The following is a 15,749-nucleotide window of genomic DNA, read 5'->3' on the forward strand; positions in this document are numbered from 1 at the left end:
ATCCTATCTTGTTTTGCATATTCTTTGTAATGTGTTCGACTGACTGACTTGCTAGTTTGGTTGTCTTGCTTTCAGACTGCAGAAACGGTGAGGTGTGTGTAGGCGCAGCGTCAAGAACGCCAGCGCGGCGGTCTTCACAGCGGATGCCCGGACAGCCGGAGTACTCCCATTCATTCCACTTCCCCCTGCATTGCCGCCCACGGGCGTGCGTTTCTCCTGTGCGCTCTATTGAGTCTTAACCGGTTTGCTCCACGCCGTGGCGCCATGCCCCGTTCGGCTTGCACCTGGGCATCGACACCTCCATGCACCGCAAGCACAAGACCTCCGAACGACTCCGACGGCCTCAAGACGCCTCCGCCCTCCTCCGCGGCCTAAAGAAGCCTCCGACCTACTCGGCAGCTGGCAGCCCCATGGTGTAGGAGTAGGACGAGGACGATGCCAAGTTCGCCGTGAATGGCAGTGGCTTCAACCCGTCCTGGAGGCCGACAAGATGACAAGGATAATGCGGTGGGTAGGGAGGACGAGTTTAGGAGCTTCTTCGCGCACCTGTTGCGCCCTAGGACCAAGCTGGTTGTCACCCTGGCATCGGAGGCCGCGCTGGTGTCGTCCTGCCGGCGAGATTACAAGAGAACGTCGAAGGACATGATGGCTGAGAGAAAAACATTTAGGGGTTTTCCATAAAAACACTCAAAGCCACGTGTCATTCCTGGGAGCATTTTGGACCAATTTGCATCCACCTTTAAAGTTTTTGTACTAGTTCACCACAAGTTGCAAGTTTGTGTACCTATTTGCTCCCACGTGACAAGTTTATATACCTTAGGTGTTATTAGCTCTAACTATTTTAATAGTCGTGTATTAGCATTGTGGCTTAAACTAAAACTATACGAGAAACTTTATTGTTATTTATCTTCAGTTGCTTTCAGAAAAGTATAAAATTAATTTATGGAAGAAAATAAATTTGAACACCTTGCTGATTTGCTCATCTCTTTTAAATTTTATTTTGTAGTTGATGGAAACAACTTATGTATATTTACCATTTGCTATTTAGTGTTAGAATGTACTCCCTCTGTTCATAAATATAAGACGCTTTTCTTCAAAAAAAAAAAGTTCGACCAATCTATTGATAATCGTTCATATAGTAGTAGAAAGAACTCAAAAGAATAAGAAAATATAAATTAATCTTTGCACCACCTAGCGACAACTGCTGAGTCTAGATCGAGCTAAGGCGCGCCACCGGAGCCGAGCAAAACTTTTTATAGTAGAACTTGTTTCAATAAGCTAACGAAAACCCAGGGCAACAAAATCATTGTCAAAGATGAGATCGGTAGATAAAAGGTTTACGGGGTTTCATCTAGTTTCCCACAGAGCAACAGGCAGTAATCCTTTCTCATGTCCATTGGAAGCGCCAAAAGAGATTCGAACTTGAATTGGCTCTCATCACACACAAGAAGGTTATATGTTCTTAGCATGTCATCACGCGCCAAGTCAGGTATCTCTCGAAGCGCCATCAACATCTCTCCGGGTGAAGCCTTTGCTGCCACCTTCGGTAAGCTCTGTTTAATTGATCTCGGTCCTTGTTGATGGTGCTTTGCCGTGGCCAGGGTACGGCTGCGAGAGGAGGAGGCGTCGAAGTATCGGGAAATGGCGGAGGGGAAGTAAACGGGTCTGTGGGATTGATGTTCGAAGCAGAAGACGGACCGCAGCTCCATGAGCCTAGTGTCGAACTTGATCACCCGTATCGCAAGGTCGCCGTCCACGTCTTCCATATCGTAGGGGTACTTTCGCACCATGAAGCAGAGCACGTCAGGGTCGTCCAGGCTGATGGTGGGATACTGCGGCTTGATGCGCGGGAGGACGCCGTGGTAGCCGGGGAGGGACCATAGCTCGTCGCAGTCGACGATGCCCACCTTGTCCCATGTCGTCATGTCGTCCATCCTCAGCGCCCACGTGGTTATGTTGAAGGCGTAGCTTGAGCGAGCGCAGGAGGTGGTGCCATGGCCGCCGCAACAGCAGCGTGAGAACACCTCGACGAACCTGACCGTGCCGCCGCAGTCGGTGGCGCCTACGCTCCGGTAGGACGACCCATCGCGCCCGTGCTTGTGGTATCTACTGAGGTTGGGCTTCACGGGAAGGGACACGTAACGCAGCTCTGGCGTGTCCTCCCAGACGTCGGCGTAGATGATGCCGCGGTAGTAGTCTACCCAGAATAAGAACCGATCGCCGACGGGGATGACCATGTCGGTGTCCCAGATGGAAACCTCTTGCAGCTTGTCCTCGTCGTGAATGACCGGAAGCCGCTTGAGATGCCACTCCGGCCGCTCGCCGGATCGGAGCATGCAGAGCTCGGCCTCGATTGGCGACTCTTGGTCCTTAACAGGGAGATTCAGCGTCGCCACAAGCACCTCGTCCTGGCCGCGGCGCAGGAGCGCGGTGCCTCGTTCAAGGTAGCAAGGGGGCAGAAGCGACAGCGACGGCGGCCGGGATGGGTCCGCTGCGGCATCACCGGCACAATAGATGAAGTAGTTCCGGTCATCACAGACGTAGGCTCCTAGTTTCGGTGCTGTGATTTGTACGAGGACGGAGTCCCGATGGGCCGCGATGATCCTCGGATGGATGTAGAACCCGTCGACCTCGACGCGCAGGCGCGACATTGCCGGCGGCGGGGCGAGGCCAAAGGAGAGGCTGACGGGGCGGCCTCCGTAGGTGCGAGCGTGCGCCACGGTCTCGGCATCGGGATTCTCGCATCTCCTGTGGTCCTCGAACAAAACCCAGCGAGGGTACCGGTCGGCGGCTCCCGGCGAAGGACCGTCGGATGGTTGCTGTTTGTGGTGATCCGCTAGGGTTACCATGGTTAGGTTTCCAAAAGCAAACCGATTTGGCTACCAAGCAGCAGGATTGCCCGGCTATCCGGGCCGTATGAGACAATTACGTACGCGGCCACACCCCACCGCCATTTTCTCAAAATGAAAAAAATAAATAAGGTATCCCACCGCCATCTGACCACACTTTTTAGAATTACTTCCTATAAATGTTGACACCTTACCTGGCCAACCAGGAGTCTGAGAGTGGCAAAATGATCTGATCCGTCCGTTTTCTAATTCCACTTTTCACCACAGCCGTCTGATCGGTTAATATTTTTCTCACTTATTCAGCTTCCCTCTGAGTCGATGATGCGTGGGGCCAGCTACGCGCGGGGGCCGACGGTTGGAGACTGCGACACTGCTCGTTTCGCGTCACCTTTCTTCGCGTCCACATGCGGTGAAACCCTAGATCGAGAAAAGCAGCCAATCCCCCATCCTAGAGCCCCGCGCTTGTCTCCTCTCTCCCACGCTGAAAAACCAGATCGAGTCGTCGCGCGTCCTGCCGGCGGCCGCGCGGCTCGTGGATGGCGGGATTTGGAGGCACTCCCAAACAGAGGAGGTTGGCGCGCCACCTCTCCCCTGCACGTTCGTGGGTCGGAGCGCGCACGGAGGTTGGTGGCGGCGACGCCCACTCCTCTCCTTGCCCCCGTCCTCTCCTCTTCCTCCACCCTCGAGGTCATCTTCCGGCGGAGCGACGGCAGGGAGCACAAGGGCGGCGGCGGCTGTTAGATGCTCGTTTCCTCCCAGGCACCCACGACCAACCGGGACGAGATGGCTTGGCCGCGCCAAGGGCGCGCTCGCCGAGTGGCGAGCGGGCCAAACCGGTCGGGACAACTGGCGGCAACGAAGCATCGACGAGGTATGAGGCGGGCTTGTTGCTGCAACTTAGATCTCGGACGACTACCGTGGCCTGCAGGCTGATGTGTGGATTTTTGGGTGCTTATCCTTGTGCTCAGCACCATGGACGCCTCCACCATTGTGCTGCCCAGGAGAAGCCTCTACAACCTTGTCCCTCTCCCCTCGTACCTCCTTTCGGCTTCAGCCTGCAGTCACCTTCCTTTGGGCCATAGGAAGCAGCATCAGCAGATGCCCCACAACGACGCACGGCCGCATCCCCCTGCAGGTCCCAGGAAGCCAGGACGACTCACCACTCGTCTCCATTCCCGGTGATATTTCATGCCCAGCGCAAGGTATATGTGATTTCAATCTTTCTCTCTGAATTATCCCTGACTATGTATCTGTTCGTAGTGGTAATGGATCTTCCCACCCGATTCGTAGCCTTTACATGATTTCTATAGGTGCATGTTGTCCCATACCAGATCTATTTTCTGAGATGCATGTTCATTTATTATTTATCCCTACCAATTGTTGGAGATATACCCAAGAGGCAATAATAAAAGTGTTTATTGTTATATCTTAGTGTTCATGACAATTTTTTTACATCCCATGGTATAATTGTTTTAACCGGAAACATTAATACTTGTGTGTTTTGTAAACATAAAAGAGTTCCTAGTAAGACTCTTGTTAAACTAGTTTGTTGATTAATAGATGATCACAGTTTCATGATCATGAACATTGGATGTTATTAATAACAAGGTCATATCATTAGGTGAATGATGTGATGGACATACACCTATAGTAAGAATAGCATATGATCAAGTCATTTAGTTCTTTATGCTTCAAGCTTTAATATGCATAGAAACTTAATTCTTTGACCATGAGATCTTGTTAATCACCTACACCGGATGGATGCTTTGATTACACTACTGCGTAAATGGGTTGTTATAAAGGTGGCATTAAGTGTTCGGAAAGTATAGGGTTGAGGCACTTGTATCAATAGTGGGATTTGTCCATCCTAATGACGGATAGATATACTCTGGACCCTCTCGGTGGAATGATATCTAATTAGCTTGCAAGCATGTGACTGGTTCACAAGGGATATCATATCACGGTACGAGTAAAGAGTACTTATCGGTAACGAGGTTGAACTAGGTATGGAGATACCGATGATCAAACTTCGGATAAGTAAAATATCGCAAGACAAAGGGAATTGTTATTTTATGTGAATGGTTCTTTCGATCACGAAGTCATCGTTGAATATGTGGGAGCTATTGTGGATCTCCAGGTCCCGCTATTAATTAGTGATCGGAGAGGAGTCTCGATCATGTCCGCATAGTTCTCGAATCGTAGGGTGACACACATAAGGTTTGATGTCGTTATAAGTAGATATGGATTATCTAATGGAGTTTGAATGTTGTTCGGAGTCTCGGATGGGATCCAGGATATCACGAGGAGTTCCGCAATGGTTCGAAGAATAAGATTCATATATAGCAGGTCACTTTCCAAGTTTGGAAATGATCCGGTGCATTTATGGAAGGCGCTAGAATGTTCTAGAAACTTCTGGTCTTGTGCAGCTAGAAGATATAGACATAATTTCTCGCAATATAGTACAGCTCATAGGGGAAGGAAAGGGAGGAGTCCCACTTCCCTTAGGTTTCACCAATGTGGAAGTTTTTTAGTTGGACTCTTACTCGAACTTTGGGAAAACCCTAGGAGGTTCCACCTATATAAAGAGGGGAGAGGGGAGGGGGCTGGCTACACCAATTGAGCCACACCACCAAGGGCACCCAAGGCCAGCGCCCCAAGTCCCCCCTCTTTCCAAACCCTAGTTACTCCATCCTCCTATTTCTCCCGTAGTGCTTACGGCGAAGCCCTGTCGGAGATCTCCACCACCACCGTCACCACGCCGTCGTGCTGGCGGGATTCCGAGGAGGATCTACAACATCTGCTGCCTACTGGAACGGGGAGAAGGACATCGTCATCAACATCTCATTGACCGAGTGCGGAGGTGCTGCCCAATTGTGGCACCGTCAAGATCTTCTATGCGCTTTTGAAAGCGGCAAGTGATCGACTACATCCACCACGAGATTTATCTCGTTAACGCTTAGCGATCTTCGAGTGTATGTTGATCTTCACCTCATTGCTACCATCTACTAGATTAGATCTTGGTTTGTTATTCGTTCTTGCGGTAGGAAATTTTTTGTTTTCTATGCTACAAATCCCTACAGTGGTATCAGAGCCGTGTCTATGCATAGATTGTTTGCACGAGTAGAACACAATGGTTTTGTGGGCGTTGATGCATTTGTTGTCTTTTGTTATGTGTACTTTGCATCTTGCGGTATGGTGGGATGAAGTGGCCCGGGCTAACTTTACATGACCGCGTTCATGACTTGCTCCATGCTCGACATGCAACTTGTATTGCATAAGTGGATTTGTGGTTGTATGTCTCTCTCACCATAGTTAAGATTCAATTTACTATTTCAATTGACAACACTAGTATCAATGTTGTGGTTCATGTTTGTCGTTTCCTATTCGACGGTGCCTCAGAGGAGGGATCCTCACGAGGGGGAGAAGAAGTAGGAGCCATATGGCGGAGTGCTCTCGGGTCGGTGGTACGCGATTTACCCAGCTTTGGAACACCTGCACGATGACAGGGCCTACTGCTGCTTGTCTGGAATTATATGGGCGCTTTCGCGTTGTTACAATGAGTTGTGGTTGTGCCTCTAGGGCTCCCAGGATCCGACTTATAAAGACGCACGGATCTAGGGTTTACATGGAGAGTCCTAGCCGGAATACAAGTTGCCTAACTACGGTACAATATCTTGCCGTGTACGTCAAGGATCCGCCTTCCATCGGGACCGTGCTGGATCCGGATACTTCATGGGCCTTCACGGATCCGGCCTCCTTCGTAGGTTGGTTGGGATCCGGCTTCCTGTTCCTGGGATGGACTTCATCCTTCAGGATCTACAGCAACTGGGCCGCCCGATGGGCCACATGCCACATCACCGTCTGACAAGGTATCAACTTGTCAATGCCTACGGGTTGTAGACTACGGTTTAGTTGGAAGTAGAGGGCAAGTAGATCTCGAAGGTTTCAGCCGAAAAGTACTCGACGATTATGAAAACTAGGGTTCGAGAGACAATGATTCAATGCTTTCTTTGTCCCTCGACTCCCCCTTATATAGGAGGCGGAGCCGAGGGATTCGTGTTGTACAAGTTACAGAGTCCGGGAAGGTTTCTAACTCATCCCGCAAGTTTACAAATAATGCTTCCTATTACAACTCTAACTTTCCTTTAACAATATCTTGGGCTTCCGAATCTTCTTATTCTTCGGGTAGTGGGCCTTCAGTAAACTCCGGGTACTATCTTCGGCAGGCCCATTTGGGATGCCTATGTCAGTAGCCCCCGAGATTTTTCTTGAATCGTAGAATCAGGGAAAATCTCCACTGTTTATTTTTACTCGACAATTTAACACTTTTCTATATTTCTTCATATAAATTTCTATATTGTACAGGGATAATGGTAGTTGGGGCTAGTTCATCTGACGGATCAGGTACTAGTTAACTGCTCTAGTGGCAATCCGCAAAAACCTACTTCAAGATCACGTCCCTGGACATGATCTCGGGATACTGGTGTAAACTTCGACAGGTGCCGCTTAAGGTCTTACCATTCTGTCGAGTCCCAGTCATATTTATCGGGTACCTAACGCGTCCGTTAGGATTTTTCTTCGCATCTGTTGATACGGATAAAAGTAGCAAACCGACGTCAGAGACGGCGCCACGCCACACAGAACGGATCTGGGGTCTTACCTTCGCAAATTTGTGGCATTCAGAAATTAATCGCAACTTTGGCGTTCTGAGAATATATTGTCGAGTGCTTATTCGGCTGTTGGAATGGCACATTTTATTGAGTCAAAGATGACTTATATTGCTCTCCCGATTGGAGTATATGCAGAGTTATTTATAACTCGAAATATACTTTTTTGCTCTTCTATCTTTCTTCTTTGCATTCTTTCTTTCTCTCTTTTTTTTATAATTTCATCGGGCACGCGAACAGCGTTCCCGATGGGAGTAGCCCCCGAGGCTACAACCAAGGACTTGTGCTTGGTTGTAGGCTCCACGCCTTATGCCGCTATATTTTCTTTCTCTCCCGAAGTTTTACAATTTCTCGGGTGCGCGAACAGCGCTCCCGATGGGAGTAGCCCCCGAGGCTATGAGCAAATATTTGTATTTGATCATAGGCTCTCGCCATTTCTATTTTGTCTTTCTTTATCTTTTCATTTTTCAAAAGTAGCCCCCGAGCATTTGATCAAAAACTTGTATTTGATCAAAGGCTCGCCAATATTTCTCCATGTCACCTTTTTTATGAAACTGTTGAGGCGAATTTTTCCTTGCAAAAGTGACGTTATTGCTGACGATAGCCACGATTTCGAGTCCGAAAATCGCGAGAAGTTTTCTCCCGCTGCCTTGCGGGCCCAAAGTAACCATTATCTTGACACGTCATGCAGGTGGGGGACACACGTCCTCCGCTTTTCCTGGCGCACGTACCGTAACTTCTCCAATGTTAAAATACTTTTTTACCCCTATTTCCACGTGGTCATCATCTGCCGCACACATTCTTCATCCAACGGTCCGCCGCTTCACCGCACCTCTATATAAGATCCCATTCTTCTTCCTCGAGCACTTCCGCTCGCGCCGTTCCCCTGCTTTCATCTGCGAAACTTCCTCCAGCTCCCCACAACTCTCAAAGCTCATCCTCTCCTATCCACATTCCCGCGCCATTGTTGATGCCACCTCGTCGATTGATCAGGCACAGCACACCGGAGTCGTCAATGGCTGTCGTAGATCTGGGAAGCGCGGAGTGGGAAAGGTCCAAAATTTCCACCTAGGACATCAATCTCTTGAAGAAGCTGGGGATCAGCAAGAAGCCGAAGGCGCTATGCTTCCCTAGTGAAGAAAGCTACCCAACCCCTCCAATGGGGTATCGGGTAAGTTTCATCGACCATCTCATCCGCGGTCTCTCCGCCCCCATTCATCCTTTCCTCCGCGGACTGCTTTTCGTTTATGGTCTGCAACTTCACCACCTCACGCCAAATTCTATCCTCCACATCTCCATTTTCATCACCCTCTGCGAGGCCTTCCTTGGCGTCCAGCCTAACTGGGCGCTATGGAAGCGTATTTTCTTTTGTCGCCGCAATGGCTCTCCCAATGTCGCCTATAATATAGGCGGCATTGTTATTTCCGTTCGCCCCACAGTCGACTACTTCGACGTCAAACTTCCTGACTCAGTTCAGGGGTGGCGCAAGAAGTGGTTGTACATTTAGGAAGAAAACCATGGATGTGCTGAAGACAACATCCCTCCCTTCGATGGTGCCGAGAAAATCCTTCGCCGCCGCTCCTGGGACGCAGAGGCTACCGAAGAAGAAAAAGCGTCGACAGAGGCCCTGATGGCTCGTATCCATGAGTTGCAAAATACTCGCGGAAAGGAGCTGTCAGGTATTCAGATCACAGCGTATTTTCTTAGAACCAGGGTGCAACCTCTTCAAGCTCGCAAATACCCTCTCTGGAAGTATGCTGGCGACAAGGACGTAGATCGGTTGTCGGCGGATTTAGAGGTCAAGGACTTAGAAAAGCTTGTCCGAAAAATCTCCTCCCTCAGCAAAAAAGATCCTGTCCCTTCTTCCTGTCGTGTAAAACCGTACAGCGCCACCAATGCGCTTCCCAAGGTAAACTTTGTCGATTGATTTGTTATTGCCTTGCTATCTTTTTTGTAACTCCTTTCTTGACATCTTCCCCTATTTTTGTTATATAGAACCATCCAAATCTTGTCTCGCTTCCTCCCCTTCCTGAAGGTGGAGAAGTCGAGGAAAGGGCCGTTGTCACCGACGACAACCAAGATGCCCCCTCATTTGTTAATGAACCCGTGGATTCTCAAAAATCTGCGGGATCTTCTGAACATACTGCATCGGCACAATCTCCTCCTCCTGCTGTTTCTCCAAGGAACAAAAGGAAAAGGGACGAGGTCGAAGATTTCGGCACCTCCAAAGCCGAAGAAGTTGGTCCTTCACGCCAGAAGGCAACTTATGATCCATACCTTGAGTCCCTCATCAGCTCGTAAGTCACCTTTTATTTCCCTTTATTTTTATACTCGAAGTTTTTTTGTCTATCTTGCTTTTTATGCTGCCGACATTGAATCGCAGTGATGATGAGGAAGAAGTACCAGCTGTTGATGTGGCTGCTCGAACGAGTACGGCACACACTCTGGTTGTTTCGGAGACGCCAATCGAAGGAGAGGAATCCTCGCCTCCTCAACAAAACGTCGGCGCTCCTACTCCTCCTTCAAGCCCTCTTGTCCCTTCACCAAAAAGGACAAGGGCTGAAACAATCCCGGAGCCTACCCTCCAATTGGGTAGCTCCTCTAGCCCTCTCTTGAATGATGTAAGCTTTTCAATTTTCTTGCTACTGTTTATATTTCTTCTGTTTGCTTCTTTATGCCATCATATTTTTCCCATACCGACATTTTCTTTCTTTGTCTTTCTTTGACAGCCTATGATCAAAGAGCTTGTTCGCATCGGTGCCCAATTCATTGGGTACCGTGAATATGCCAACAAGACTGAAGGTAATAATTCTTTGCTAGCCCTTGTTTATAACTTCTTGCTCCTGTTTTGTCGCAATTTTGACGATTCTTAACTATTTTGGCAGAAAAACTTGCGGAGGCCAACAAGCTTGTCGACACACTTGCTCAGAAGTTAGAGCAAAGTGAAGCGGCTCGCAAGAAGGCTGAACTTGATGCTAGTAAAGCTAAAGCGGAGGCTGATAAAGCCAAGGCAGAAGCTGCTGGTGTCAAAGATCTGCAGAAAAGACTTGATGATGCTGAAACTGCTTTGAATGAGCACAAAGCTGCCCAGGCCACTCGTGAAAAGGCGATCATCAAGCGCTTGGAGACGCAGAATCAGCGCTTTGTCAGTAAGTTTGTCGATCCACTCTATTTTTTCTTAGACTTGCTTTTCTTTACTTACTGTCGACTAACATATATTTTCTGCGACAGGTAAAACAAACCAAGAATTCGAGCTTGAAGATCCTGACAACGATCCTCTTCTTGACGCGCTCTCTATGCTTGAGTTTCATGGAACTGAAGCTTGCGAAGGCATTGGGCATGCTGATTCAGGATTGTTGCGGCTGTTCCCCTACTTCTTCCCGAAGAAAGCGAAACCCAAGACTTTCCTTGCTCTTGCCAAGGACTTCAACCCGTCAGAGGATCTTGGACTGAAGATGCGCCAGGAGAACATGAAGATTGCTGTCGAAAACACTGTAGCCTTGGTCGCTGATAGCCAACAAACTATCGACTGGGCAAAAGTAGGCGACACGGAGCAGATAGAGCAAACAAAATGGCGATCGCTGATTAAGGCGGCAAAGCCCAACACGAAGAAAATCCTGGCCTATCTCGGAATCAAGCCATCTTCAACTCCTAGCTCATGAAAGCCGGAGGTCTAGTTGAATGCCCCTTCTTTTTATTTTTCCTGTTTCTTTAGCTATTGTCGCCATATTAGCTTTGGCGACAATTACCTTAGTAATCCTTTTGAAGAACTCCTTTTGTAATATCCATGTAAATTTCCTGAAGATCAATGGGATTCTATCTTGTGCAATCATTTGATATTGGAATTTTCTTTTCCAGTTGATATTTGATAACTATTCTGCCAATCCTCATCTCGCCGATACTTCTCCTGCTTCCTTCTTTTCGAAGAAAACACTAGTCGATGATAGCCTCCTCGAAGGTTCTTCAAGCAAACATTTGTCGCAAGATTTGCAAGAACTTCGACAACAACTCCAATCCATGAAGAAACAAACTCTTGCGATGATGGAACAATCTCGAAAAGCATCCGAGAGAGAGAAAATCGCTCTTCAACAAGCCAAAGAGGCCATAGCTGCTAAGGATGCTGCTGTGTCGGAAGCTGAGAAAGCCACTACTCGAGAAAATAGCATGCTCGAGCTAATGATTGAAGCTAGCGCGGATATGCTAGGTAAGTTTTTCCAACCTCACACTGCTTCTTTCTTTCTTTTTTTTACTGTGCCTCCCCTTAGATTCCTTGCTTTGTCGCTTAATAGGCTCGGTTCTCGACGCTGCCGCTGAAGACGAAAGAGTGAATGTCAGGACGAATCTTCTCGTCAATCTTTCTCTTAACCATGGCTGTCTTTTCTGGGCCACTCCTGAGCGAACCCAGCAAATTGTCAGGTTCCAAGATCGCGCTTGTCAGGTGCGCGAATTTCTCAATTTCTGCACGAGAACCTTAACCCTTGTTTACAAGACTTTATTTCCTCGAGATGAGGCTCCCGAAACTCTTCTTGGACTGATGGAGAAATTTAGAGATGCTCCTCGTATTCATAATTTTGTGCGAGCTCAATTGACTGCTGGAGCAAGGTTCGCCATGATTATGATACACATTTGTCATCCCAAGTTGGACCTGACGAAGATTGTTGCTAATTGCTTGGCCAAGAAATCGCGGCGAAAAAATAACATTGACTCAATCAATGAGATGGTTACTCTTGTGGCTGAGGCGATGGTGGATGAACTTCTTCGAATGGATTCAGAATTCTTCGTCAAGGGAACCTATGCTGAGCACAAGACAACCAGAGGTTTATCCATAGATAGTATATTAGGCCTAAACTGAGCTGTATTATATTGCGAGAAATTATGTCTATATCTTGTCGATCTCTTTTTGTTTCAAAGAATTTGTTTATATTGTAAAGTAGCCTATGTTGTTGGAGCCACCGAGCCTCTGGCTGGAGTGTATACTGTTTTGCTATCTCAGAGATTTTTCTCTTGTTGCAAGAAGATATATATATTTTGCTGTCGATGTGTTACCAGCCCCCGAGTGTCTTGGTGGCGAAGTTCTATATTTTTGTTGCGAGGTTTTCAGACCAAAGCAGTAGAATTTTGACGAGTACACTATATTTATAATTATTAGCTTCCGATATTCTATTTGGCGAGGTATTCTTGTACCAAGGCGAAATATTTCGGTAAGTCTAGTTTATCTATATTGTTCATATTTTGTAATTTGAAGGCGTTGAGCCCCCGAGCGTGTCGAAGAATAAGAAGTATATCTCCACTATCTTTATTATATTGCAGCACCGCGAGCCCGCCTCATTAAAAACCTTTCCGTCCCCACTCGGTGCCCCGAAAAGGAAAAGAGTGCGTCTGAAAACTCGCGGGCGTTTCAGTACATTGTATTTTTACATAGGAGGACTATATTTCGACTCTAGGCGTAGAACCGCCTGAGCTGCGCCACGTTCCAGGGGTTTTTCTCGGGAACCCCTGTCTTCTTGTCCTTGATCTTGTATGCACCTCCTTCGATTACTTCTGTGACGATGTAAGGGCCTAGCCATGGCGACTCGAGCTTTTCAGTACTTTTTTGATTTAACCATAAGACCAAATCTCCGACCTGAAAAGATCTTGGCCTTAACCGTCGACTGTGGTAGTTTTTGAGGTCCTGCTGGTATTTGGTGACTCGTGAAAGTACTTCATCTCGAGCTTCATCGAGTGCGTCTACGTCGTCCTCCAAAGCTTTTCTTGAAGTTTCCTCGTCATACTCTTTCACTCTTGGAGAATCATGCTCTATCTCAATTGGTAGTACTGCCTCAGCTCCGTGGACGAGGAAGAACGGAGTTTCTTGTGTCACCGTATTTGGTGTTGTTCGGATGCTCCATAAAACACTTGGCAATTCTTCTGGCCAGGTATGTCGAGCCTTTTCAAGCGGTCCTAGCAAGCGTTTTTTGATACCGTTGCAGATGATGCCATTGGCTTTCTCGACTTGGTCATTGGTTTGCGGGTTCCCAACTGACGCAAAGTGCAATTTAATGCCTACTTCTGCGTAGTACTCCTTGAATTCCTTGGATGTAAAGTTGGTACCGTTGTCTGTGACAATGCTATGAGGCACTCCGAACCGAAAAACGAGGCCTTTCACAAACTTTATTGCCGATGCTGCGTCTGGTGAATTTATTGGCTTCGCTTCTACCCACTTTGTGAATTTGTCGACAACAACCAACAGGTACTCATATCCTCCTGGTGAAGCTTTGTGCAACTTGCCCACCATATCAAGTCCCCATTGGGCAAAGGGCCACGACAATGGTATTGGCATCAGCTCCGCCGCCGGAGAATGAGGTTTTGCGGCAAATCTCTGGCACGCATCGCAGGTTCTTACTATCTCTTTTACATCCTCGATTGCTATTAACCAGTAAAATCCTGCCCGAAAAACCTTGGCTGCAATAGCTCGACTGCTCGCATGGTGACCACATATTCCTTCATGCACATCCTTTAGGATTATCCTTCCTTCTTCGGGTGTGACGCACCTTTGCAGGACGCCTGAAATACTTCGCTTGTATAACTCCCCTTTGACCACTGTGAAAGCTTTGGACCATCGAATAATTCGCCTTGCCACAACTGGATCGTCGGGTATTTCCTTCCTAAGGATATACGATATGTACGCTTGCATCCAAGGAACTTCTATCATCATCACAAGCTCTTGGTCTTCTTCATCCTCCACAGCCTCTTTGAGGGGCGCCGAAGTTTTTCCTTCCTTTGCTTTTTTCTGCGTCTTCTTCGGCTTTGTGGATCTCTCCGCTATCTCTTCCCAAAATACACCTGGTGGGATTGGGAGGCACTGCGACCCGATGTTTGCGAGAACGTCGGCTTCATCATTGCTCAACCTACTGATATGATTTACCTCGCATCCGTCAAACAGCTTCTCAAACTCATTGTACACCTCCTTGTATGCTATCATGCTATCATTGACTGCATCACATTGGTTCATAACTTGTTGAGCCACCAATTGTGAGTCGCCAAAGATTTTTAGTCGAGTTGCGCCGCAAGCTTTCGCCATCTTCATCCCGTGTATGAGGGCTTCGTATTCTGCTTCATTGTTGGATGCGTTTGGGAACGTCATCCGTAGGACGTACTTTAATTTGTCGCCTTCGGGTGATATCAATATTACTCCTGCGCCAGCTCCTTCTACCCTCTTGGATCCATCAAAGTTCATGGTCCAAGTTCTCGACAAATCTGGGGGTCCCGTATTTTGCAGCTCCATCCACTCTGCAATGAAATCTGGCAAAACTTGCGACTTGATTGCCTTTCTTTTTTCATACGTGATGTCCCGAGGGGAAAGTTCTATTCCCCAAAGGGAGACACGCCCTGTAGCTTCTGGATTGTTCAGTATATTTGAGTGAGGTGCTTCATTGACTACTATTATCGGGTGTGCCGAAAAATAGTGGCGCAACTTTCTTGCCATTGTAACCACTCCATATGCTAATTTCTGGTACTGCGGGTACCGCTGTTTGGAAGGCGATAAAACTTCACTGATGAAATATACCGGCCTTTGCACTCCATGGAGTTTCCCTTCTTCTTCTCTTTCGACGACTAGCACCGTGCTAACCACCTGGGGTGTGGCTGCAATGTACAGCAGGAGAGGTTCATTTTCCTTCGGCGCCACCAAGATTGGTGGTGTCGAGATTGTGCGCTTCAGATCCTCGAAAGCTCTATCGGCTTCTTCGTTCCACTGGAATTTCTCCCCTTGCTTTATTAGAGCGTAAAACGGTAGCGCTTTTTCTCCCAGCCTGGCGACGAATCTGCTTAAAGCTGTGACTCGCCCAGTTAATTGCTGTATTTCTTTCAATTTTGTTGGCTTCCTCATTGTTACGATAGCTTGTATTTTGTCGGGATTTGCTTCAATCCCTCTTGCTGAAACTAAAAACCCAAGAAGTTCTCCTGCTGGGACGCCGAAGGAGCACTTCGTCGGGTTCAGCTTGAGGCAGAATTTTTCGAGGTTGTCAAAGGTTTCCTTGAGATCCTCGATCAGCGTCGCCCCCTTTTTTGACGTTATGACGACATCGTCGATGTACACTTGCACATTTTTCCCAATCTGTGTCGCCAAACACTTCTGCATCATCCTCTGATATGTTGCTCCCGCGTTTTTCAGACCAAAGGGCATTGTTCTGTAGCAAAACATGCCGTAAGGTGTGATGAACGCTGTTTTTACTTCATCTTCTTCTTTTAACCT

At 47.8% G+C, this 15,749-nt stretch overlaps 1 protein-coding gene across 1 annotated transcript; it reads right to left on the reverse strand.

Moving 5' to 3' along the window:
- Positions 1-1,294: 1,294 nt before the first annotated feature.
- LOC127328925 (uncharacterized) lies at positions 1,295-2,849 on the reverse strand. Its single transcript, XM_051355484.1, has one exon. It carries the CDS (start codon positions 2,847-2,849, stop codon positions 1,338-1,340), a length of 1,512 nt encoding a protein of 503 aa, XP_051211444.1. The 3' UTR covers positions 1,295-1,337.
- Positions 2,850-15,749: the final 12,900 nt, after the last annotated feature.

Source organism: Lolium perenne, chromosome 2, assembly GCF_019359855.2.
Source record: "Lolium perenne isolate Kyuss_39 chromosome 2, Kyuss_2.0, whole genome shotgun sequence".
Taxonomy (NCBI): Eukaryota; Viridiplantae; Streptophyta; class Magnoliopsida; order Poales; family Poaceae; genus Lolium; species Lolium perenne.

Bases quoted from the DNA above. Each gene is read 5' to 3' on its own strand.
- LOC127328925 (XM_051355484.1), bottom strand. From the start codon at position 2,849: ATGGTAACCCTAGCGGATCACCACAAACAGCAACCATCCGACGGTCCT.